This window comes from Oenanthe melanoleuca, chromosome 27 (genome assembly GCF_029582105.1).
Source record: "Oenanthe melanoleuca isolate GR-GAL-2019-014 chromosome 27, OMel1.0, whole genome shotgun sequence".
Classification (NCBI taxonomy): Eukaryota; Metazoa; Chordata; class Aves; order Passeriformes; family Muscicapidae; genus Oenanthe; species Oenanthe melanoleuca.
The window spans coordinates 5,140,309-5,164,648 of NC_079360.1; the positions used below are offsets into that span (position 1 = coordinate 5,140,309).

Below are 24,340 nucleotides of genomic sequence, written 5' to 3' on the forward strand. Positions count from 1 at the left end.
TTAAAAGGTCCTATAAATGTAATTGGTATTTTAATACAAGTTATCAAATCATACAGCTTCTTACCCTAAACATATTTTAAAACAAACGAGGTAGTCATATTTAACATTTTAATGATCAATTTCCTTATTATTGATAAAGGTTTAACTATCGCATGAAGGGAATTGCGTTGGTAATAGCCCCAAAAAAGGCCGTAAACTGTTTAACAAACTATAAAACGCCATCGAGCCGGGGATGTTGTTGTTGTTTATTCCGCACCACATAAAACCCGCTCGGCTTTTACGAGTCCGCTCCTCCAGCGCCATAAACCAGAGGTTCCTGCACATCGGACCCTTCCGAGGTGGCAAAACTGAATTAAAATCATTCCAGTTTTCCCCCCTAGAACATCAGATTTCTCCTCCTCCTCCTCCTCTTCCTCCCGCACCTCGCCCGGGAACGGTGGGAACTCAAAAAAAAAAACTCCGAATTTTGGGGTTCCCGTCACCTCCAGAGCGCAGAACTTCCAGCTTTTTATTTCCTTTAAAATTCATTTCAAAACGTATTTCTAATCCTTTTTTTTTTTCTCGCTTTACCAGGGAAAAACTCAGCGGTGGGGGGGAAGAGGGAGAGGAGCGCTTGGTTTTTCTCTTTTATTGGCATTTGGGACCAGCGCAGCCAAAGTTGCCCCTCGGATGCCAGCGCTGCAATTTTCCAGCGCCTAAACACACAGGGGGTAGATTTGGAAATTCATTTCTCGCAGTCAGCAAATATTACCCAGACGTTTCTCAGTTAATAACGACTCCGAACCCTCCCGGCCCCTCCAGAGCCCCCCGCAATTCCAGCTGGATTTCCCCCCAGCCCTCCATCCTCTCTTTCCCCACCTCAATTTTTAATTTTTTCTCCCTATTTTGCCCCTCCCAGGTCGCTGCTGCTTCCCCGCTGCGGGGCTGGACGCCAGAAAGGTGAATTTTGGGAGGGTTCCACTCCAGCTGAGCGACAAAATTCAACCTCCCCAGCACCAAAAAAAAGGGGAAAGTTGAAATATTTCACTTTTTCTGCATTAGTTAAAAAAGAAACAACAAAACCCCGCGTTAAAATGATCAGTGGGGATGAGCGGGGAACGGAGGAAGGCAGAGAGAAAGAAAACAAAGATAGCAACGGAATAAAACTTTAAACCCATCCTTAGAGAAATAATTTAAGTAAATTCGCTTCCTTTATTTTGTGGAGGGATAATTCCAGCCGAGTCTAAGAGCTTTTTTCGGGTAATTATTGCTGCTGGAGCACTTGCAGCGCGATAATTAAAGCTTTTCTCGCCCCTCTACAAGACGAGTTAACGTTTTCTTTTCTCTCCGCACTTTTATTGTCGATTGAGCAGATTTGAGTTTCATCTCGCAACATTAAAAGCCCCGAAAATGGAGCAGAGAAGTAAATAGAGCTTCGCAGCCCGGCGTGGAATATTCAAGGTGGGGGAGAAAAAAAAAAAAATAAAATAATTAAAAAAAAAAACCAAAATAAATTCAAATGGGATGGAGCAAAGTGATTTTAGGTGAGAAGTTTCTCCTCCAGCCGCGCCCTCCTCCCCTGAAGTTCGGGGAAAAGGGAAGAAGAGCCGGGATTCCCCCTGGAAGTTGAACATTTTTATCGGGAGAGGGGGAATTTTTATGGCTGGTAGCTCCGAAATCAATGGCTGATCCTAAATCATCGCCCGCACTGTACTCGCGCTGCCCGATGAAAGGAAAATGTTTCCATTCCAAGGAAAACCGAGCGCGGGCGCGGGGCTGGGTGTCGGAGCGAGATAATTTATAAATACCCAGCGGAGGGAAGATTTATTAGGAATTCATAAACGGGAAAAAAAAATTAAATAAAAAAAAATTATGAAAGAACCTCAAATCTTTTCCTTGAACCTCAAGTTTTCTGCGCTCAGCCTCTCGCCCAATGCACAGGGGCGAGATTTTTCTTCATTTCCCTCATTTATTTCTCTTTGCGCTCGTATTTCACCTCACGGAGCCTCGAGATGCTGAAAGTTTCCCTCTTAAAATCTTTAAAAAAAAAAAAAAAAAAATCACATTTCCCACCCTGTGTGGGTTCGCATCGTTCCGCCCTCACCCAAAATCTTGATTTTTGGGAGCAACGGGAGCGGTTTCTGGTGGAATTGGGGGGAAATATCCAGTCAGGGGTAAAAAAAAAATCCGAAAGAAAAACCCATATTGAAATTATTGCCGCCATTTGTAAGGAAAGAATTACAACATCTAAATAAATTTTTTTTGCCTCGTAATTCTGAGGAATCAAAGGCCGAAATAAAAGTGAACTTTTCTATAAAATAATAAAAGTGGAGTTAAAAGTCGCCATTATTGCCGCCGCATCAGGGGTGTATTTATATGAACTCCAAACCGCGGTGGTTTAAGAGCATTTTTGGGGTAATTTACTCCTTTGTGGCATTTTTTAAATATTTCTAGAGCTGTTAAAGTGAAGAATTTCAGCCAAGAAGGGGCAGCAATACCCGAAATGAGCGGTTCGGCTTCAAAATTAAAGAAACAAATGCTCCTGTTTTGTTGCACGGATGGGTTGGGTTGGGTGTTTTGTGTTTTGTTTTTTTTCCTGCGGTGGCCGGGATTATAAAACACATAAAATATCGAGCGGGGAAAGCGCAGATCATCCTAATGGCCGAGGGGAAAAATATTGTCCCGGCTCGGCGGGTCCCTTCCTCCCCGAAATCTTGGAGCCGCTCGTTCTTTTCCCGACCCCACGAACGTAAATCTGCGGGGTCGGGATAATTTCAGTCCTCCCGCCTTCAGAGCAGCAAAAAAAACCCCCAAAATCTCGGAGTTTTTTATTCGCTTTTTTAAGAGAACATTTGGAGATGCGCTCCCGCCTCTCCGCGTTCCCTTCCCATCCTCACATCGTTCACCCCGACCCAAAAACAAACGGGCGGGAGCTGCAAAAGCGCCGTAATTAACGCAATATTTTATGAAATATTTGATGAAATATTGGATGAAATATTTGAGAAAAATGTTTTATGAAATGTTGGAGGGAATCGAGGACCGGGCGCCCCGAACGTGGAGCAAGGGCTCCACCTCGCGGCCGCGCGCGGAACTGCAGCGCCCCATCCCCTCCCGCTTTTTTGGGGGAAAAAAAAAATTTAAAAAGGAGCAAAACCATCAAAATAAGAAATCCCGCTCCTCGCTGAGAGGATAAAACAAATAAAATTAATTTAAAGAGAAAAGGAGGTGAGGGAGAAGAAGTAGAATGGAACGAGAATTAATTTTTTTTGGCTCGCCGCGCTGGAGTTTTCTCAAAGTGCGGCAATAAAAAAAAACAGAATAAAAGAGAAATAAAAAGAGAAAAAAAAAAATAAGTGAGTTGGCTTTTGAAAAGCGCTATTGTTTCAAATTCCGAGACTAAACAATCGCTCATTCTGCTGCCCGGGGGGCGCGGGGGGGAAAGTCATAAAAAGCTTCCCCAGCCCAGACGTCTCGCCAGAACTTCGAGTGTGCGGGGCCGGGGGGGCCCCTGAGCGTGGCCTTGTTGTTGTTGGGCCTGGAAAGGCTTTAAAGGAAAAAAAAAAGTTAAAAAAAAAAGAAGGAAACAACAACAAAAAAAAATAAAGAACAAAAGGAATCATCCCCAGCGCTGGATTTTCATCTGCAAGAGAAGAATAAACGAGCAAAAAAAAAAAAAAAATCCCTTCCCCACCTTTTATCTTTATCCCTCAACTCCTTTTTTTTTTTAATTTTATTTTTTTACTTTTATTTTGGTGTCACTTCCCTCCCAAAAAAAAAAAAAAAAAAAAAAGAAAAAAAAAAAAAGGAAAAAAAAACAAAATAAAAGAAAAAAAAAAAAATAAAAAAGGGAACTTCTGGGCTGAGACTTTTCCGCGTTGGGTTTCCCCACATTCCCGCGCGGTAATTTAGGAGTTCCTGAAAGTTTTCTTGCGCTGTTTCCTTTACAGCCGCTCAGTCCCTTAACCTTCACCAATTTATACCCTATAAACTTTTATAGCGGTCATATTCTTTTATTGCAGCACGCTGCTCTGAATTTTCCTTTCTTTATGACAAGTTCCTTCCCTTTCTCTCTCTTCCCTCTCTAAGCCCCCAAAATCTTCCTTCTTCTTTTGTTTTCTTTTCAGAGCTGCCCCAAAGAAAGGAATTTTTTTTTTCTTTTTTTTCTCTTTTTTTACTCTTTTAAGAAGTGAAATATTGCCCTTTGGAGTGGCCCTTTATGTTAAAAATTAGTGGGAAAGAGATTCCGGGTCCCATTTCTCGCTACCTGTTCCCCGCGGGGCTGAGCGGGACTCGGGCTTGGTTCGCTTTTATTTCAATTATTTATTTTTTTTTTTGTACTTTTTTTTTTTTTTTTTTTAATTATTATTAATATAAAACCACTTTCCAGCCGCGCGGCTTCACGAGCAATAAAACGTCAAACGGATTTGGAGAGGGAATCCCAGGAATTGGAAAAAGGAACCGCGAGTGAGACCCGAGGTGATGCCGAGAGGGGATTCCCCGCTCTTGATTTTGGGGTTTTTTGGGGTTTTTTTGGGTTTTTTTGGGTTTTTTTTGGGTTTTTTGGGCGAAGTTTTTCCGTGGGCAAGAAGGGAATAAAGAGAGAAAAGGCAAAAAATCCACGCGGAGCCTTTTCCCCTCAGGCTGAGGCGGGAATAAAGAGATGAGAAATAAGAAATAAGAATAAATTTTCACCAAAAATGAGAATTAAACGCGCAAAAAAACCCCGAGAAAATTCAAATTATTATCCAGAATAAAAATTCAGCAAGTTCGGGTGGGACCCAGGAAACTCTCTCTGCTCCGGAGTGGATCCATTTCCATTTCGAATTTTTGGGATCTAAACCCAAAACGGCTCCGCTAAAAAAAGCAGAAAAGGTTTTTTTAGGAAAAATAAAGGGAATATTCCTGGAATTTGGGGGGAAGAACACAACGACAGCGCTGCTTGTTGTTCTAAAATCGATTTTTATTCTGGAGCATTAAAACATCTCTGGAAAATACATCCGGGCTGATGCTACAGAAGACAAAAATTTCAACATTTTTTCTTTTTTTTTTTTTTTTTTCTTTTTTTTTTTCAAAGTATTTCCTAATAAAATCAGCTAACATCTTCAATTCTATTTTCAAAGAACCTCATCTTAAAAATATCTGCTCTTTACCACAACTCTAAGGAAAGTGAGAAAAAAGGAAAAAAAAAAAAAAAAATCTAAATCCGATGGGTGGCGAAACATCGAGGAACTCGTGGGGAAAAAACGCTTCTGGAAAATGAAAATAAAAAAAGATTTTGGCAAATCCGAGAGGTGAAGAATTAAATTCACCGGATCTCGAGGAGAACCAAAGCAGGCTGGAAAAATTCCGCTCGTTTTATTTTATTTAATCGCGTTTTTATAAAATAATTCAGAAACCATCCAACCTCAAAAATCAAAATTTTGAAATTCAGTTTTTAAATCCAGAGCGGAGTTTGCCCAACTCCCTCCGGCAGCAGAAGGGTTAAATTCCTGCTACTTCAGGATGGAAAAGTTTTCCAGGGAAAAATCTGAAAAATAATCCCAAAAAATACCCCAAAATAATTTTTTGGGGAATGGTTTTAAACCCTCCATCTCTGGGGTTTTTTTTTTTGCAAGTTGTGAAGATAAATTTTAATTTTTATTTTTTTTTTTTTTTTTAAAGCGGAAATTTCAGCGCAGATCTTCAGGATCGCGGAGGGAGGGAGAAGGAAAAAAAAAAAAAAAAATTTAAAAAATGCAGGAACAGCTCCCAAAAAAAAAAAAAAAATCAGATTGCACAAGTTGCTATCGCTGCTCCCAGAGCAGCCCCGGCTCCGCTGATAAAAGTTTGGAGCTCCTGGAAACAGATCCTGGTTCCTTTAGATAAACAGCAGGGAAAAAAAAAAAGAAAAAATTCTGTTTTTCTCTGTTTTTTTGTTGTTTTTTCTTCCCCTGTTCAAACCCTCCCCGGTTCCTCGAAAGCCAAAAATGTAAAAAGCGAATTTTTTTATTTTATTTTTTTATTTTTTTTTCCCCAGCTGCAGAACTCTTCCAGGACGACAAAATCGAATTAAAAAAAATAATAAATTTTAATTTTAAAATTGAAAAACCTCACGGAAGAAAGAGCGACACGAGCTCCAGCACAGAAACACGAGCACGAAACACGCGGCACAAACACGGGACCGACCTCAGCTAAACCCCCCCCGCCCCTCCCCCTCCTCCCTCCCCAAAAAAAAAAAACAAAATTAATTTTTCACAGAGATAAAAGAAACCAAAATCCCAGCCCGGATAACTCCAGATTTGGGGTTTTTTTGAGGTTTTTTGCTGATTTTTTGCGGATTTTTACTGATTTTTTGAGGATTTTTACTGATTTTTTGAGGATTTTTTGGGAATTTTGCTGAATTTTTTTGCGGATTTTTTTTTGCCCATTTTTGTGCATTTTTGAGGGGGTTTTAAGGATTTTTTTTTGTCGATATTTGCGGGTTTTTGCAATTTTTTGCGGCTTTTTTGCGCATTTTTCCTGAATTATTTGCGGATTTTTGCTGAAGTTTTGAGGATTTTTTTTGGCGGATTTTTGCTGAAGTTTTGAGGATTTTTTTCTGATTTTTCACAGATTTTTTTTTGCGGATTTCTTTTTGCGGATTTTTTGCTGAAGTTTTTCCTGATTTTTTTTTTTTTGCGGGTTTTTAGCTGATTTTTTTTTTTGCGGATTCTTGTCGAATTTTACTCATTTTTGCCAATTTTTTGAGGATGAGGATGGAGAAACTCCAGGTCCTTCCTTGGGGGACATTTGGGTTCGACCAAAAAAAACCCCAAAAAACCAAAAAAAAAAACCAAAAAACCCTCAAGGCCCGACAGGGCGAGATTCAAATATTTAAATTAAATTTAAAAAACCCAAATCCAGGCTGGGCTCGGCACTTTTATCTCTGCAGCAGCTCCAGGAAAACTCCAAAATCCACAATAAATTATAAATATCTAATCTAAACCAACCCTTCCCTGGCAGCTCCACTAAGGAAGTTTTTAATTTTTTTTTATTTTTATTTATTTTTTTTTTCTTTTTTTTCTTCTTTTTTTAAATTGTTCTTTTGAAACTAGAAAATCCCATTTTTCCTCTTGTCTAAAAAGTCAGGAATAAGTTGGCGGGGGTTCTTCCGCCCCTTTTTATTTTGTTTTTTTTTTTTTTCTTTTTTTTTCTTTTTTTTTTTTCTTCCTAAATAATTTACAACTCTCCTCTCGCTCCCCTTTTTTCTCCTTCCCGGAGCAAAAATCCCAAAATCGGGCGGTTCTGCCCCAAAAAAAAAAAAATCCCGAGAAACTTTTTCAGCTCCGAGTCATTTCCGCCAAAACCGGAATGAAAATCCTGGAATTAAAAATTGAAATAATGGGGGGGAAAAAAAAAGAAATTTGGGGAACCCCAAATTTGCGGCTGAAATTTTAAATTGATTAAAGCGAGTTTTAATTAATTTGTGCGTCGTGTAGGAGTTTGATTAAATTTTCTGGGTGGGTTTGGGGTGGGGGATTGAGGGAAAATGAAAATTAAAAAAAAAACTTTGTGTGGAGAAAAAAAAGCGGTGAGGTTTGGGATTTTGGGGTCGTTTTTTGATTTTTTTGGGGGGAAAAAAGGGGAAAAAAGTTGTTCTGATGGACCCTGAGCTCAGTCATGGCGGGGGAATAAAAATAAAAGTGGGAAATAAAAATAAAAGTGTGAAAATAAAACTAAAAGTGGGGAAAATTTAAAAAAAAAAAAAAAAAAAAGTGGAAAAGGGAAAAAAAGGGAACGAGGAGAAAGAAACAAACCCTAAAAAAAGGCTGAGCTCCTCCAGAAGTAAAAAAATATTTTTAAAAGTCAGAAATTAAAAAAAAATACAACATTAAAAATAATAAAAGAAAGGGAAGAAAAGAGAAAAAAGAAAATAAAGGGGGGAAAAAAGGAAAAGGGAAGAAAAGAGATTTTAAACGGAAAAGGAAAAAAAAAAAAGAGTTTTAAAAAAGGAAAATGGAAGGAAATAAAATTTTAAAAAAGGAAAAGGGAAGAAAAAAATATTTTAAAAGAGGAAAAGTGGCGAAAATGGATTTGAAAAGGAAAAAGGGAAGGAAATGAATTTTTCAAAATGGAAAAGGGAAGAAAAAATATTTTTTAAAAGGGAAAATAAAGCGGAGCTGGGACTCTGGTAAACCCCGAGATCGCTTTTTTTGGGGAGGATTTTGGGAAATTGGAGATTGTGAGATTTTCCTATTTTGGGTCGGGCTGCATCTTTTTTTTTAACTTTTTTTTTACTTTTTCCGCTCATTCCTTTCCCTGCTCCTTGTCCATTTTCTTCATTTCCATGGGGCAATTCTGCAACCAGATCTATTTATTAAAAACGAAAATAAAGCTGAGACTCTGCTGAACTCCAACCTCACTTTTTTTTTTTTTTTTGGAGAGAGGATTTTGAGAAATTCGAGATTTTCCGATTTTGGGAAATTCGGGATTTTCGAAGTTTGGGAAAAATCGATATTTTCCGATTTCGGGGTCGCTTTTTTTCACTTTTTTTTTTGTTTTTTCCCGCTCACTCCTTTCCCTGCTCCTTGTCCACCTTCATCTTAGATCTGCAACCAGATCTATTTCAAAAAACGAAAATAAAGCAGAGCTGAAACTCTGCTGAACTCCAACCACACTTTTTTTGGGAAATTCGATATTTTCCGATTCCGGGGTCGCTTTTTTTCACTTTTTTTTTGTTTTTTTCCCGCTCACTCCTTTCCCTGCTCCTTGTTCATTTTCTTCATCTCCATGGGGCGATTCTGCAACCAGATCTATTTTAAAAAAGGAAAATAAAGCAGAGCTGAAACTCTGCTGAACTCCAACCTCACTTTTTTGGGAAAAATTCGATATTTTCCGATTTCGGGGTCGCTTTTTTTCACTTTTTTTTTTGTTTTTTCCCGCTCACTCCTTTCCCTGCTCCTTGTCCATTTTCTTCATCTGCATGGGGCAATTTTGCAACCAGATCTATTTATTAAAAACGAAAATAAAGCAGAGCTGAGACTCTGCTGAACTCCAACCTCACTTTTTATTGGAGAGAGGATTTTGAGAAATTCGAGATTTTCCGATTTTGGGAAAAATCGATATTTTCCGATTCCGGGGTCGCTTTTTTTCACTTTTTTTTTTGTTTTTTTCCCGCTCACTCCTTTCCCTGCTCCTTGTTCATCTTCTTCATCTTCATGCGGCGGTTCTGGAACCAGATCTTGACCTGGCGCTCGCTGAGGTTGAGCAGCCGCGCCACCTCGTGCCGCCGCTCGCGGCTCAGGTACGCGTTGAACAGAAATTCCTTCTCCAGCTCCAGCGTCTGGAATTTGGAGTAGGGGCAGCGCTTCTTGCGCGAGGAGCGCGCCTGCAGCCAGCTGGCGGCGGGGGGGGCTGCGGGAAAACCGGGAAAAATCGGGAATTAGGGAGGGAAAATAATGGGGGAAGGGATGGGAGTGGGAATTAGGGGGGGAAATGGGGATTTTGGGGGGAAAAACGGGGAATTAGTGGGGAAAAAAAAGTGGGAAAATGGGGAAATAGTGAAAAAATAATGGGGGATTAGGGAAAAATGGGGGGTTGGAATTATGGGGGAAAATGGGGATTTTGGGGGGAAAAATGGGTAATTTAGGGGGAAAAATGTGGGAAAATAGGGGAAAAATGGGGAATTAGGGAAAAAATAATGGGGGGATGGGGGAAGGAATGGGAGTGGGAATTAGGGGGGAAAATGGGGATTTTGGGGGGAAAAACGGGGAATTAGTGGGGAAAAAAATGTGAGAAAATGGGAAAATAGTGAAAAAATGGGGGGATGGAAATTAGTTAAAAAAATGGGGGATTAGGGAAAAAAAATAATGGGGGGATGGGGGAAGGGAGGGGGGTGGGAATTAGGGGGGGAATGGGGATTTTGGGGGAAAAAGGGGGAATTAGTGGGAAAAAAAGTGGGGAAATAGTGAAAAAATAATGAGGGATTAGGGAAAAATGGGAGATGGGAATTAGGGGGGAAATGGGGGATATGGGGGGAAAAATGGGGAATTTAGGGGAAAAATGTGGGAAAATAGGGGAAAAATGGGGAATTAGGGAAAAAATAATGGGGGGATGGGGGAAGGAATGGGAGTGGGAATTAGGGGGGAAAATGGGGATTTTGGGGGGAAAAACGGGGAATTAGTGGGAAAAAAAGTGGGGAATTAGGGAAAAAAATAATGGGGGGATGGGGGAAGGAATGGGAGTGGGAATTAGGGGGAAAATGGGGATTTTGGGGGGAAAAACGGGGAATTAGTGGGGAAAAAACGTGAGAAAATAGTGAAAAAATAATGAGGGATTAGGGAAAAATGGGAGATGGGAATTAGGGGGGAAAATGGGGGATATGGGGGGAAAAATGGGTAATTTAGGGGGAAAAATGTGGGAAAATAGGGGAAAAATGGGGAATTAGGGAAAAAATAATGGGGGGATGGGGGAAGGGAGGGGGGTGGGAATTAGGGGGGAAAATGGGGATTTTGGGGGGCAAATGGGAAATTGGGGGGAAAATGGGGAATTAGGGAGAAAAAATAATGGGGGGTGGGGGAAGGAATGGGAGTGGGAATTAGGGGGAAAAATTTGGGATTTTGGGGGGAAAAACGGGGAATTTAGGGGGAAAAATGTGGGAAAATAGGAAAATAGTGAAAAAATAATGGGGGATTAGGGAAAAAAATAATGGGGGGATGGGGAAAGTAAGGGGGGTGGGAATTAGGGGGGAAAATTGGGGAAAAAGGAAAAAAACACGGAATTAGTGGGGAAAAAAATGTGAGAAAATAGGAAAATAGTGAAAAAATAATGGGGGATTAGGGAAAAAAATAATGGGAGGATGGGGGAAGGAAGAGGGGTGGGAATTAGGGGGAAAATTGGGTATTTAGGGGGAAAATGGGGAATTTAGGGGAAAAAAAGTGGGAAAATGGGGAAATAGTGAAAAAATTATGGGGGATTAAGGAAAAATGGGGGGTGGGAATTAGGGGGGAAAAGGGGGAATTTGGGGGGAAAAAATGGAGAATTTAGGGGGAAAACATGGGAAACTTGGGGGAAAAAATGGGGATTTGGGGGGAAATGGGGAAATTGGGGGGAAAATGGGGAATTAGTGAAAAAAAAATAATGGGGGGATGGGGGAAGGAAGGGGGTGGGAATTAGGGGGAAAATGGGGATTTTGGGGGGAAAAACGGGGAATTTAGGGGGAAAAATGTGGGAAAATAGGGGAAAAATGGGAATTAGGGAAAAAAATAATGAAGGATGGGAAAAGGAAGGGGGGATGGGAATTAGGGGGGGAAAATTGGGAATTTAGGGGGGAAATGGGGAATTTAGGGGAAAAAAAGGTGGGAAAATGGGAAAATAGGGAAAAAAATGGGGGATTAGGGAAAGAGAATGGGGGATGGGAATTAGGGGGAAAAATTGGGAATTTGGGGGAGAAATGGGGAATTTAGGGGGAAAACATGGGAAATAAAATGGGGAAATTGGGGGGAAAATGGGGAATTAGTGGGAAAAAACGTGGGAAAATGGGGAAATAGTGAAAAAATGGGGGAATGGGAATTAGTGAAAAAAAAGGGAATTAAGGAAAAAATAATGAGGGAATGGGAATTGAGGAAAAATGGGGAAATAGTAAAAAAATGGGGAATGGGAATTAAGGAAAAAAAAGGGGAATTAAGGAAAAAAATAATGGGAGATAGGAAAAAAAATGGGGGATGGGAATTAGGGAAAATGGGGAAATTAGTGGAAAAAATGGGGAATTAGGAAAAAAAATAATGGGAGATAGGAAAAATAATGGGGGATGGGAATTAGGGGAAAATGGGGAAATTAGTGGAAAAAATGAGGAATTAGTGAAAAAAATGCGGAATTAGGAAAAAAAATAATGGGAGATGGGAATTAAGGGAAAAATGGGGAATTAGGGGGGAAAAAAAGGAGGGGAAAATTAAAAAGGGAGGGAAAAGGGAAATTAGTGAAAAATGGGAAGGGGGAAATGAGTGAAAAAATGGGAATTAGTGAAAAAAAAATGGGAAAGGAGGAATTGAAAAATGGGGAAAATGGGAATTGGGGAAAAAAAGGGAATTAGTGAAGGAAAAAAATGGGGAATTAGGGGAAAAATGAGAAAAATGAAAAAATTGGTGAAAAAAAAGGGGAATTAGGGGAAAAAATAGGGGAATGGGAATTAATGAAAAAAAATGGGGGGAAAGGGAAAAATAAGTGAAAAAAAGGGGAAAGGGGAAATTAGGAGGAAAAAATGAGGAAGTGGGGAAATTATTTTTAAAAATTATGAAAAATTGAGATTTAAATTTTAAAAAAATAATGAAAAAAAAGGAGGGGAAAAGGTGAAATTAGTAAAAAAAAGGGGAAAGGTGAAATTAATGAAAAAGTAAAAAAAAAAATCAAACTTAATTAAACTAAGCCAAACTTAAATTAAATTAAAGGTAAAAAAAAATTTAAAAATACAGAACAAACAAAAACTGTTAAAAAAAAATAAATAAAAAAAAAATTACCAAAGCGAGCAACAAAACAAAAAAAAAATCGAACAAATAATTTAAAAAAACCAAAACAAAAAAGCAAAAATCGACCAAAAAAATCCACAAAAAAAAAAAAAAAAAAAAAAAAAAAAAAAAAAAAAAAAAAAAACCCCAAAAAAACCAAAACAACAAAAAAAAAAACAAACCCAAAAAACCCCCAAAATTTCCCCAAAAATCAGGAATTCCCTGGGGCCTGCAGGGGTGGGGGAGGGGCGGATGGGGGCGAAAATTTGGGGTGAATTTTTGGGGGTTTTGGGTGAAATTTTGGATATTTTGGGTGAAATTTTGGATATTTTGGGTGAATTTTTGGACATTTTGGGTGAATTTTTGGGGTTTTTGGGTGAAATTTTGGATATTTTGGGTGAATTTTTGGACATTTTGGGAGAATTTTTTGATATTTTGGGTGAATTTTTTGATATTTTGGGTGAATTTTTGGATATTTTGGGTGAATTTTTTCGGGTTTTGGGTGAATTTTTGGGTATTTCGAGTGATTTTTTCCCAGATTTTGGGAGAATTTTTTCACTTTTTTGGGTGAATTTTTGGATGTTTTGGGTGAATTTCTGGGGTTTTTTGGGGGTGAATTTTTGAGGTTTTTGGGCCAATTTCTGCCGGTTTTTGGTGCATTTTTTTCAGATTTTGGGAGAAATTTTTCACTTTTTGGGTGAATTTTTGGGTTTTTTGGGGGAGAATTTCTGAGGTTTTTTAGGTGAATTCTTGAGTGGTTTTTGGATGAATTTCTGAAGTTTTTTTGGGTGAATTTTTTCCGGTTTTGGGTGAATTCCTGAGGGTTTTTTTTGTGGAACCAACCCCAAAATTTCACTTTTTTTCCCCATTTTTCCCATTTTTTCCCTTTTTTTTCCCATTTTTCCCATTTCTCCCCCAGACCCATCTCACACAGAGCAGAACTTTTCCTAAATAAATCCTAATTTTTTTTTTTCTTATTTTCTTGCACAAAGTGGCCAAAAAAACCCAAAAAAAATCCCAAAATTCCTCCGGGAGCTGCTGGAAAGCGTCGCCCCCAAACAAATAAACTAATTAAAAATTTAAATAATAATAATAATAAATTAATAAATAAATAAATGATAAAATACATTAAAAATAAATAAATAAATAGAGAATAAAATAAAATAAAATAAAATAAAATAAAATAAAATAAAATAAAATAAAATAAAATAATAAAATAAAATAAAATAAAATGGAGAAAAGGGAAAGAAAGGGGGAAAAAAGAATACAAATAAATACAAATAAATACAAATAAATACAAATAAATACAAATAAATACAAATAAATACAAATAAATACAAATAAATACAAATAAATACAAATAAATACAAATAAATAAAAGCTCGGAGGCGGGAGAATCTGCGTGGAAATGAGGAAAAAAAAGGAAATTTTGGGATTTTAGGGCAAATAATGAGATTTTGGGCTATTTTAGGTAAATAATGAGAATTTTTTTGGGCTGTTTTTGGGTAAATAATGAGATTTTTTGCCTGTTTTAGGGTCAATAATGAGATTTTTTTGGCTGTTTTCGGGTCAATAATGAGATTTTTTGGCTGTTTTAGGTAAATAATGAGATTTTTGGGCACTTTTTGAGTCAATAATGAGATTTTTTTGCCGTTTTTAGTGTCAATAATGAGATTTTTTGGCTGTTTTCGGGTCAATAATGAGCAATTAAACGGATCATTATCAACCCACGCGCTCGCACCGCGAGGGCTCCTCCGGCCAAAATCAAATGAAATTTATCGGGTAAAAAATAAAATAAAATAAAATAAAATAAAATAAAAAAAAAAAAATAATATAGAATAAAATAAAATAATAAAAATAAATAAAATAAAATAAAATAAAATAAAATAAAATAAAATAAAATAATAAAATAAAATAAAAATAAAATAAAATAAAATAAAATAAAATAAAAAATTAAAATAAAATCCGGGTTCTTGTGTAAAAACCACCGGATTTCCTCCGTGAATTGAAAATGCAAAATTAATTATTAAAGAGGAGGAAAGTTGTTAATAATTAATGATATTAATGCTGCTCCCCGTCCTTTAATGGTTCGGCGGTTTTGGGGCATTTTGGGGTCGGGAAATGAGATTTTAATTTTTTTTTTTTTTTTAGGTTTTCTCTGCACAAAAATTCCCCCAGCGGGAGAGAGAAGGGGGAGAAGTTCTGGAGTTTCTTTATTTTATTTTATTTTATTTTATTTTATTTTATTTTATTTTATTTTATTTTATTTTATTTTATTTTTATTTTATTTTATTTTATTTTATTTTATTTTATTTTATTTTATTTTATTTTATTTTATTTTATTTTATTTTATTTTATTTTATTTTATTTTAATTTATTTTATTTTATTCATCCTGTAAAATAATTTAGGCAACTTCCAGGCAAGGATTCATTCGAGAGAAACATTCAGGAAAAAAAAATAAAAATGATAAAAAATGGGAAAAATTGGAGAAATCGGTGCCAAAAAGCCGCGGCGGGGTCACAAAATCAGCTTAAAATTAAATTATTCCTTAAAACAACAACACAACCCAATAAAAATAATTTAAATAAACCCACAGGGAAACCACAGAGGAAAAACTACAAAAATCGCGAATTTTTTTTTTCTTTTTTCTGAGATAAAATTTTTCCTAAATTTGGATTTTTAGGCAGCTCCGAGCCCGAATCCGGGTGTTTTATTTGTTCTGGATCTCTGCCCAGCACAATAGAAAAAAACTTTTATTTTCGTGTCGGCGGGCGAGTTAAATTATAGGGGAAAAAAAAACCCAAAAAAACAAAAAGAAAATAAATTAAATTTAAAAAATAAATAAAAGCGCCACCAGAACATCCTGCGAGAGCCGGGGAGGGGAGAGAAAATCGGAATTTTCTGTGTTTTTAAAGGGAAAAAAATTCATTTAAAGGGAGAAAAAATGCGAGTGGAGCTTCCCCCTCCTCGGGCGGGAGCTGCTGCTCTGCCAGGTCGGAAAAATCCGATTTTTTTTTGGGAAAAAATAATTTTTTGGGAATCACTTTTCAGGTGCCAGCAAGAGGTGGGAGCGCCATCCAACCCTAATATTATCATTAATAATAATAATAAAATTAATAATTTTATTGACAGCGTTAAATCTTTTCCAGGCCGATTATTATTATTATTATTTTATTATTATTGTTATTATTATTTTGAAAATTAAGATTTCAAGCGGAAAACGGAGCCAAAACCCGCGGAAAAAACGCGCTGGAGTTTCACTCCAACGGGGCTAAATTACGAATAAAAGCTGACATAAAAAGCGATATAAAAAGCGATATAAAAAGCGATATAAAAGCGATAAAAGCCGATATAAAAGCCGATATAAAAGCGATATAAAACCTAATTAACTTCCAGGCACCCCCTCCCTCCTTCTCCTTTTTTTTTTTTTCTTTTTTCTTTTTATTTTGTTTTTTTTTGGGGGAAGCAGCGTGACTTTGAAAGGTTCATCCCCACCTTAATAAACAAACAATTAATTAACGGGGCCGAGAAACGCGCGGGGCGAGGAGGAAAAACCGCGGGAAATGCGCGGGAAATGCGCGGGAAATGCGCGGGAAATGCGCGGGTTCGCGGGCAACTCCGCGCTCCCCCGGTGAACTTTTCCCCCAAAATTTTTCCTTTTTTTCCCCCTTTTTTTCCCTGTTTTTCCCCCTTTTTCCCATTCCCCCCACGACAATTTTCCCCCGCGATTTTTTCCTTTTTTTCCTCCTTTTTTCCCTGTTTTCCCCCTTTTTCCCATTCCCCCCACAACAACTTTTCCCCCAAATTTTTCCTTTTTTTCCCTCCTTTTTTCCCTGTTTTTCCCCCTTTTCCTTTTCTTTTTCCCATTCCCCCCACGACAACTTTTCCCCGCGATTTTTCCTTTTCCCCCCCTTTTTTCTCATTCCCTTTTTCTCCCTCTCCGCCTTTTCCCCCTTCTCTTTCCCCTTTTTTCCCTTTTTTCCCCCTTTTTTCAACTTCCCCCCCTCTTCCTCCCTCCTTTTCCCCCTTTCTCCTTATTTTTCCTTTTCCCCCCCTTTTCCCTCTTTCCCCTCTTTTTTTCCCTATTTTTCCTTTTTTTTTATCCCTCTTTTTTCCCCTTTTTCCCCTCTTTTCTCCTATTTCCCCCCATTTCTCCCTTTTTATCACTTTTTTTCCCCCTTTTCCCCCTCTTTTCTCCTATTTCCCTCCCCATTTCTCCCTTTTTATCCCTTTTTTTTTCCTCTTTTTTCCCCCCTTTTCTCCTATTTCCCCCCATTTCTCCCTTTTTATCCCTTTTTTTCCTCTTTTTTCCCCCTTTCCCCCTCTTTTCTCCTATTTCCCCCCATTTCTCCCTTTTTATCCCTTTTTTTTCCTCTTTTTTCCCTTTTCCCCCTCTTTTCTCCTATTTCCCCCCCCATTTCTCCCTTTTTATCCCTTTTTTTCCCCTTTTTTCCCTTTTTCCCCTCTTTTCTCCTATTCCCCCCCATTTCTCCCTTTTTATCCCTTTTTTTTCCTCTCTTTTCCCTCTTTTCCCCTATTTTCTCCTATTTCCCCCCATTTCTCCCTTTTTATCCCTTTTTTTCCCTTTTTTTCCCCCTTTTCCCCTCTTTTCTCCTATTTCCCCCCATTTCTCCCTTTTTATCCCTTTTTTTTCCTCTTTTTTCCCCTCTTTTCCCCTCTTCCCCCCATTTCTCCATTTTTATCCCCTTTTTCCCCCTTTTTCCCCATCCCCTCTCCCTTTTCCCTCCCACCCCATCCTCACCTCCTCTTCCCCTCCAGCCTGAGCCGCATTTTGATTTTTTTATCCCAACTTCCCCCACACCAGGCGGGGAATCCTCCCCTCCCCTCTCCTCCAGCACGCTGAGCCTCCTTTATTTCTTTTTTTTTGTTTTTTTTTTATTTCCTCCCCTCCCCAACCCTCCCCCCCTTCACCCCCCTCCTTTTTTTTTTTTTTTTTTTTTTTTTTTTATTGCACTTTTTTTTTTTTTTTAAAACTTCCTCACTTTTTTTTTTACCACTTACTTTGATCTGTCCTGTCTTTGTCTTCGCTTCCTTCACAAACTTTATGATCCTCGAAGCCTCGCCTGGGGCCGCTGGAAGTTTCCAGAGGGAAATCCGGGCAGGTTTTGGGGGGTTCGGATTTGACGGGGGCGGGTTCGATCCAGCCCCGCAGGAAGCGGCTCTCGGGGCCGCCCTGCTGCGGGAGGTACGCGGGGTACACGGGGGAGCCCCAGGGAGCCCCAAAAACCGGAGTTTTGGGTTGGAAACTGCAGGAGGGGAATTCCAGATGTTCTCCTCCCTGCCGGGGAGCCGAGAATTGGCCGGCGGCGAATTTAGCGGCGGGAGAATCTTCGCTCTCGTGGTTTATGATGGAGTCGACATAATAATTGCTGAGCGTGCCAGAAATGGACATTGTCAGACATCATATAAGGCGCGGTTCAGTGGTGGAAATTTAAAAAAAAAAAATTAAAAAAAAAATTGGGAGGTGAAAATAAATTATATTAAAAAAAAAAAAATCAACTTCCCTCCCCACAAAAAAAAAAAATTTAAATGGTAAAAAAAACCCCTAAAGCGATGCTAAGTAACTCTAAAAAATTGGTAAAAAGCGCCTTAACGAAATTCTAAAAAATATAGCTAAAATAAAAAAAAAAGCTAAAAAAAAAGCTAAAAAAAAGCTAAAAATATCTAAAAAAAAATCTAAAAAAAAAATCTAAAAAAAAAAAAAAAAATCTAAAAAAAAAAAAATTCTCCAAAAAAAATCAAATAATAACCATACGACTAAAGCAGAAATATATAAAAATATTTTTATATAAGGAGGGGACAGCCCTAAATTTGTTCTGTTTTTTTCCCCCTCCCCAAGTTCCCGGCCAACAAAAGTACAGTTGGGGCTGCCCGTGCTGGGAGCTGGCGCTGAAATGATTTGGTCAAACTTTTTTTTTCCTGAGCCTGATAAAGCGTCGGGCGGCGCGTAAATCAATCGCGGCCGAGGGGGCTGCGCTGCGCTGTCATCCGCCCTCGCATTCCATATCGAGGATGGATTGGTTTGTGTTCCTCAGGAGTGGCGGGGGAGGAAAAAAAAAAATAAAAAAAAATTAAAAAAAAAAAAAAAAATAAAAATTTATAAAAAATAAATAAATAAATAAAAATCCCACGCGGAGTTAAAGCGAATATTCGGATTTTTTTTGCGTTTTTTCTGCTGGTTCTAAAGGAGGGATGAGGGGAGTTTTAGTTTTTGTTGTTGTTTGTATTTATTTTTTTTTATTTTTATTTATTTTTTTTTTTTTTTGGAGGAAGATGATGATGCGCTGCCTTTGCTTTCATAACGATCGCGAGGGAATTGAGCTAAAAGCAATTTTTCGTTTCTTTGCCGCTCTGGCTCCAGAGAACCAGAGGGGGGGAAAAAAAAAAAAATTTAAAAATAAATAAATAAATAAATAAATAAATAAATAAATAAACATCCCACGCGGAGTTAAAGCGAATATTCGGATTTTTTTGCGTTTTTTCTGCTGGTTCAAAAGGAGGGATGAGGGGAGTTTTAGTTTTTGTTGTTGTTTGTATTTAATTTTTTTTTATTATTATTTTTTTTTTGCTGATGCGCTGCCTTTGCTTTCATAACGATCGCGAGGGAATTGAGCTAAAAGCAATTTTTCGTTTCTTTGCCGCTCTGGCTCCAGAGAACCAGAGAGAAAAACAAAAAAAAATAAAAATAATTTAAAAAAAAACCAAAATAAGAAATAAACAACAACCCGCCCCCATCCCCCCTTCCCACTCTCACACAGCGACACCAAAACCCGCAAAAAATCCGAATATTTTGGGGAGGAAAAATCGCAGCTGGGGAGGGCGATATAAATAATTAACAGCCCGGGCTAATGAGGAGCGATGTAAACACAACAAAACGAGGCGGGGAAACGCGAAATTCAAAATATTTTCATTTTTCAGCGGTGAAAGAAGCGCTTGGACGCATCCAGCTCCTGCTCAGGGGGATATTGTTATAAATATATTTTTAAAAAATTCAAATTACTGTTTTTTTGGGAATGATTCCCCCGCACGCGGCTGAAATTTGGGCGAATTTTACAAGGCCAGTAAAAGGCAGAGGCGGCTTTGTCCCGGAACGCCTCAAACTTGTGATGCTTGAAGAGTTTAATAAAACTTCCATCGGCTCGCTTTGATTTTTATAGCCTCGGATTTATTGCCCGGGGAAGAGAAACAAAACAAAAAAAAACAAAAAAAAAGGAAAAAAAAGTAAAAAAAAAAAAAAAAAAAGGACCCACGCTGCGTGTCCAACGCCACTCCCGATTTTTATTTTTTTTATTTATTTATAATCTGAGATTTTGGGGGTTTTTAATCCCCTCAGGTTGCGCGGAGAAATTGAGGATAAATCAATTTATTGCCGGCGGTTCTCGTAAATGTTGGGTGAAGGCGAAGCTGCTGAAAAAAAAAAAAAAGAAAAATAAATAAAAATAAATAAAAATAAATAAAAATAAATAAAAATAAATAAAAATAAAGTGATTTTTTCCTGAATTTTGGTTGTAACAGTTCGGCTCAATTTGCTTCTCGCCCCCCACGGGCCGGGATTTTGTGGGAATGATAAATCAGAGATTTTGTGGGAATGATAAATCAGATTTTGTGGGAATGATAAATCAGATTTTGTGGGAATGATAAATCAGAGATTTTCTAGGAATGATGATAAATCACGGCGCGTTTATCCTGGATAGAAATCTTTATTAACGGGGCAGAGGGGCTAAACCCGCCCGAAATGAGGGAAAAAAATCCGATTTTCGTCCCGCTCTGAGCGTGCTGAGCTGGGAGTTCTTACCCGAGATGTTTCTCTAATAACGGGATGATTAAAAAATGATTAAAAATCCCAAATTGGATTTCACCCCCTGCCCAAATTTCCTGGAAAAGAGGCGCTTTTAGGGCTCCTTTAATTAAAAAAATTAAAATTAATCCAGCGGTTGGGGGTGATGGGGAAGGAGAGCCGGAGCTGGGGGAGAAATTTGATTTTAATTTTATTTTTGTGACCCCAAAAGCGCCGGAGGAGCCGCTCCGGCCGAGGTGCGGTTTGGGGAAAGTTTTGGGGAGGTTTTGGGATAATTTTGGGATAATTTGGGGAGAATTTGGGGATAATTTTGGGGAGAATTTGGGGAGAATTTGGGGAGAATTTTGGGATAATTTTGGGATCATTTGTGGATAATTTGGGGATAATTTTGGGGATAATTTTGGGATAATTTTGGGGAGAATTTGGGGAGAATTTTGGGGATAATTTGGGAATTTTGGATAATTTTGGGATAATTTTGGATAATTTGGGGAGAATTTGTGGATAATTTGGGGATAATTTTGGGGTAATTTCAGGATGAATTTGGGGATAATTTGGAGATAATTTTGGGGAGAATTTGGGGATAATTTGGGTGTAATTTGGGGATAATTTTGGGATAATTTTGGGAATAATTTTGGGATAATTTGGGGATAATTTGGGGAGAATTTGGGGAGAATTTGGGGATAATTTGGGGAGAATTTGGGAAGAATTTGGGGAGAATTTGGGGAGAATTTTGGGATAATTTTGGGATAATTTTGGGTAATTTTGGGATAATTTTGGGATCATTTTGGGGATAATTATTGGGATAATTTTGGGAGAATTTTGGAATAATTTTGGGGTAATTTGGGGATAATTTGGGGATAATTTTAGGATAATTGTTGGGATAATTTTGGCTACAATTTGGGACAAAAAAGGTGGAAATGTCCCAGGTGAGCGCCCCTCTCCTTTTTGGGGATGATCCCAAATTAAATCCTGAAATCCTCGCTGCTCGCTCCCCTCCAGCGGAAATTCCCGATTTTCCCAATTTTCCGCGTTTCTAAAAATTATAATTTTATTTTCCCTCTTTTCCTTTTTTTTGAACTTCGCGGGTTGGGGAAGGAACAGGAGTGAAATACGAGCGGGCGGCTCCCGCTGTCATATTTCTGTTTTATTGCCTCTGGGAAATGATTCCTTTCCAAAATAATAAAATCCAAATTAAAATCGAATCGGGGACAGCTCCACAAAGAGAAGAGCTCGGGGAAAAAAATAAAAAATAAAATAAAAAAAAAACCACCAAAAGACAAAAAACAAACTCCCACCCCCCGCCCCAAAAAAAAAAAAAAAAAAAAAAAAAAAGAGAAAAATAAAATTATTGGGGGTTAATTGAAGTAAAACACCTGTTCGGGGTTTTCTCACCTGTAATAAATATATTTTTAAAAAAATAAAAGAAAAAATGGAAATCATCATAAAAAAAAATTCCTGCTATAAATAAGGCTGAGGGGTGGCAGCTTGTGAGTTGATAATTTTGTGGAGTGTGTAAATTCAGTTTATAAATTCAGTAAATTCAGTGTATAAATTCAGTATATAAATTCAGTGTATAAATTCAGTGTATAAATTCAGTGTATAAATTCAGTTTATAAATTTGGTGCCTTCAGGAATTTATTTTTTTATCCATTTCCTCTCAATTCTTCTCTTTTTTTAGATTTTTTTTTATTTTTTTTAATTTTTTTTTTTTTTTTGAGAGGGATTTTAGGAAAACGGTGCTTGGTGCTGACTGGATTTAAATCAGGAATTAAAACACGTCAGAAATTAAAATAAATAAACTTGGAGAAGAGAAACTGAAAGGGCAGCGTGGAAAAAAATCGGAATTTTTGGGGAGAAATGAGGCAGGAAATGAGAAAATGGAATTAATTAGGGAGATGTGGTTGTGCAGAACGGAAGTGGAAATAATTCCTAAAAAAAAATAAAAATAAAAATTAAAGTTTAGAGTGGAAACTTTTCCTTCAGCTTTCGCTGGGAAAATTCAGGATTTTCTCAGAGCTCGGGTTCTGTTCCTAAATTATTTTTATTGTCTGTGGAGAGGAGGGAAAAAATTCGCTCAGAAATTCAAAACTGCCCCAAATCCCCGCTCGGCATTTCCCAGCTGCCAAAAAACAAATCCCAAAAAAAAAAAAAAAATCGGGTTTTTTTTATTTTTTTTTTTTTTTAATTTTTTTTTTTTTTTTAATTATTATTCAGATTTTTAAGCTTGAAATAAGCGGATTTTTGGGTTGAAAACTGCAGATTTTAGGGATTGAAAATTCAGATTTTTTGGTACCTTTCACTGATTTATAAGTTTTGGTTTCAGAAAGGAACAATTGCTGCTCCTTTTCTTCCCGGAAATGCATTTAAAGAACTTTTTAAAGGGTTTTTTTATCACTTTTTCCAGGTTTTTTACTCACTTTTTAAAGGTTTTTTTTTATCACTTTTTCCAGGTTTTTGGCTCAATTTTTAAAGGTTTTTTTATCACTTTTTCCAGGTTTTTTTGTCACATTTTAAAGGTTTTTTTTGGTCCCTTTTCCAGGTTTTTTGGTCACTTTTTCAAGGTTTTTTTGTCCCTTTTTTCAAGGTGTTTTTGTTCACTTTTGCAATGATTTTTGGTCACTTTTTCCAGGTTTTTTACTCACTTTTTAAAGGATTTTTTTATCACTTTTTCCAGTTTTTTTGGTCACTTTTTCAAGATTTTTTTGGTCACTTTTCCAGGGTTTTTTTGTCAATTTTTAAAGGTTTTTGGTCCCTTTTTTAAAGGGTTTTTTTGTCACTTTCTCCAGATTATTTTTGTCACTTTTCCAGGTTTTTTACTCACTTTTTAAAGGTTTCTTTGGTCACGTTTTAAAGTTTTTTTGGTCACTTTTTCAGAGTCATTTTGTCACTTTTCCAACATTTTTTGGTCAATTTTCCGGGTTTTTTTTGGTCAATTTTTAAAGGTTTTTAGTCACTGTTTCAAGGTATTTTAGTCCCTTTTTAAAGGTTTCTTTTTATCACTTTCTCCAGATTTTTTTGGGTCACTTTTCCAGGTTTTTTTGTCACTTTTTCAAGGTTTTTTTGTCCCTTTTTTCAAGGTTTTTTTGTTCACTTTTGCAATGATTTTTGGTCACTTTTTCAAGATTTTTTGGTCATTTTTTCAAGGATTTTTTGGTCATTTTTTCAAGATTTTTTTGTCACTTTTTCAAGATTTTTTTGGTCATTTTCCCACCATTTAAAAAAATTCTCATTTATTAAAACTCTCAACTTCTTCCAGCCGGTTTCAGCTCTGACGTGTGGAGGAAATTTTGGATTTTTGGGGGATTTTTACCCCACTTGAGGGAATTTGATTTTTTTTTTATTTTGATTTTTATTTTCCCAATTAGGGTTTGAGTTTGGAAGGAGATAAAGGGAGGATAAAAATCCGGGGCTGGGGAGATAAAATCCCGAAAATTCAACCTTCAAATGGTTTATTTTAATATTTAAATGACATTTAACATTCCAATATTTTAATTATGATTAATCGATAATCACAACAACCAGCAAATCGTTTTTATTTCCTTCTTTTTTTTTCTTTTCTTTTTTATTTTTATTTTTTATTTCTTTTTTCCTCTTTTTTTATTTTTCTTTTAAATTATTTTTCTCTTTTTCTTTTTCTTTTTTTTCTTTTTCTTTTCTTTTCTTTTTTTCTTTTTCTTTTTCCTTTTTCTTTTTCTTTTTCTTTTTCTTTTTCTTTTTCTTTTTTCTTTTTCTTTTTCTTGTTCTTTTTCTTTTTTTTTTCTTTTTCTTTTTATTTTTCCTTCTTTTTCTTTTTTCTTTTTCTTTTTCTTTTTTTTTTTTTTATTAATTTATTCTATTTTTTTTTTATTTTTCAGGGTCAGGAAACACAATTTAAACCCCGACATAATTTATGAACGATAAATTCAGGCAGCTCTGAGGAGTTTATGAAAGAAAATTCATTCCACGGCAGCGAAATTCTGGGGGAAAAAAAACCCAAAAATTTGAAATAAGTTTTTGTAACTTAAAAAAATCCACCTTGGCCATTTCCTGTGCTCGAGATTTGAATGTAGAATCTGTAAAAAATCCCGAAGTGCAGAGGGA

The 24,340-nt window shown here is 37.0% G+C and overlaps 1 protein-coding gene and 1 long non-coding RNA gene across 2 annotated transcripts; one reads left to right on the top strand and one right to left on the bottom strand.

The window, feature by feature from the left end:
* The first annotated feature begins 561 nt into the window (after positions 1-561).
* Positions 562-6,749, top strand: LOC130264244 (uncharacterized). The gene is made up of 3 exons (XR_008842441.1): positions 562-1,440; positions 4,367-4,455; positions 5,996-6,749. It is a non-coding gene; the product is annotated as an uncharacterized LOC130264244 (long non-coding RNA).
* A 2,252-nt stretch (positions 6,750-9,001) lies between these two features.
* HOXB9 (homeobox B9) lies at positions 9,002-17,926 on the bottom strand. The gene is made up of 2 exons (XM_056512284.1): positions 17,464-17,926; positions 9,002-9,351 (listed from the first exon to the last, which is right to left on the bottom strand). Exons 1-2 carry the CDS (start codon positions 17,852-17,854, stop codon positions 9,116-9,118), a joined length of 627 nt encoding a protein of 208 aa, XP_056368259.1. The 5' UTR covers positions 17,855-17,926; the 3' UTR covers positions 9,002-9,115.
* Between the last annotated feature and the right edge of the window lie 6,414 nt (positions 17,927-24,340).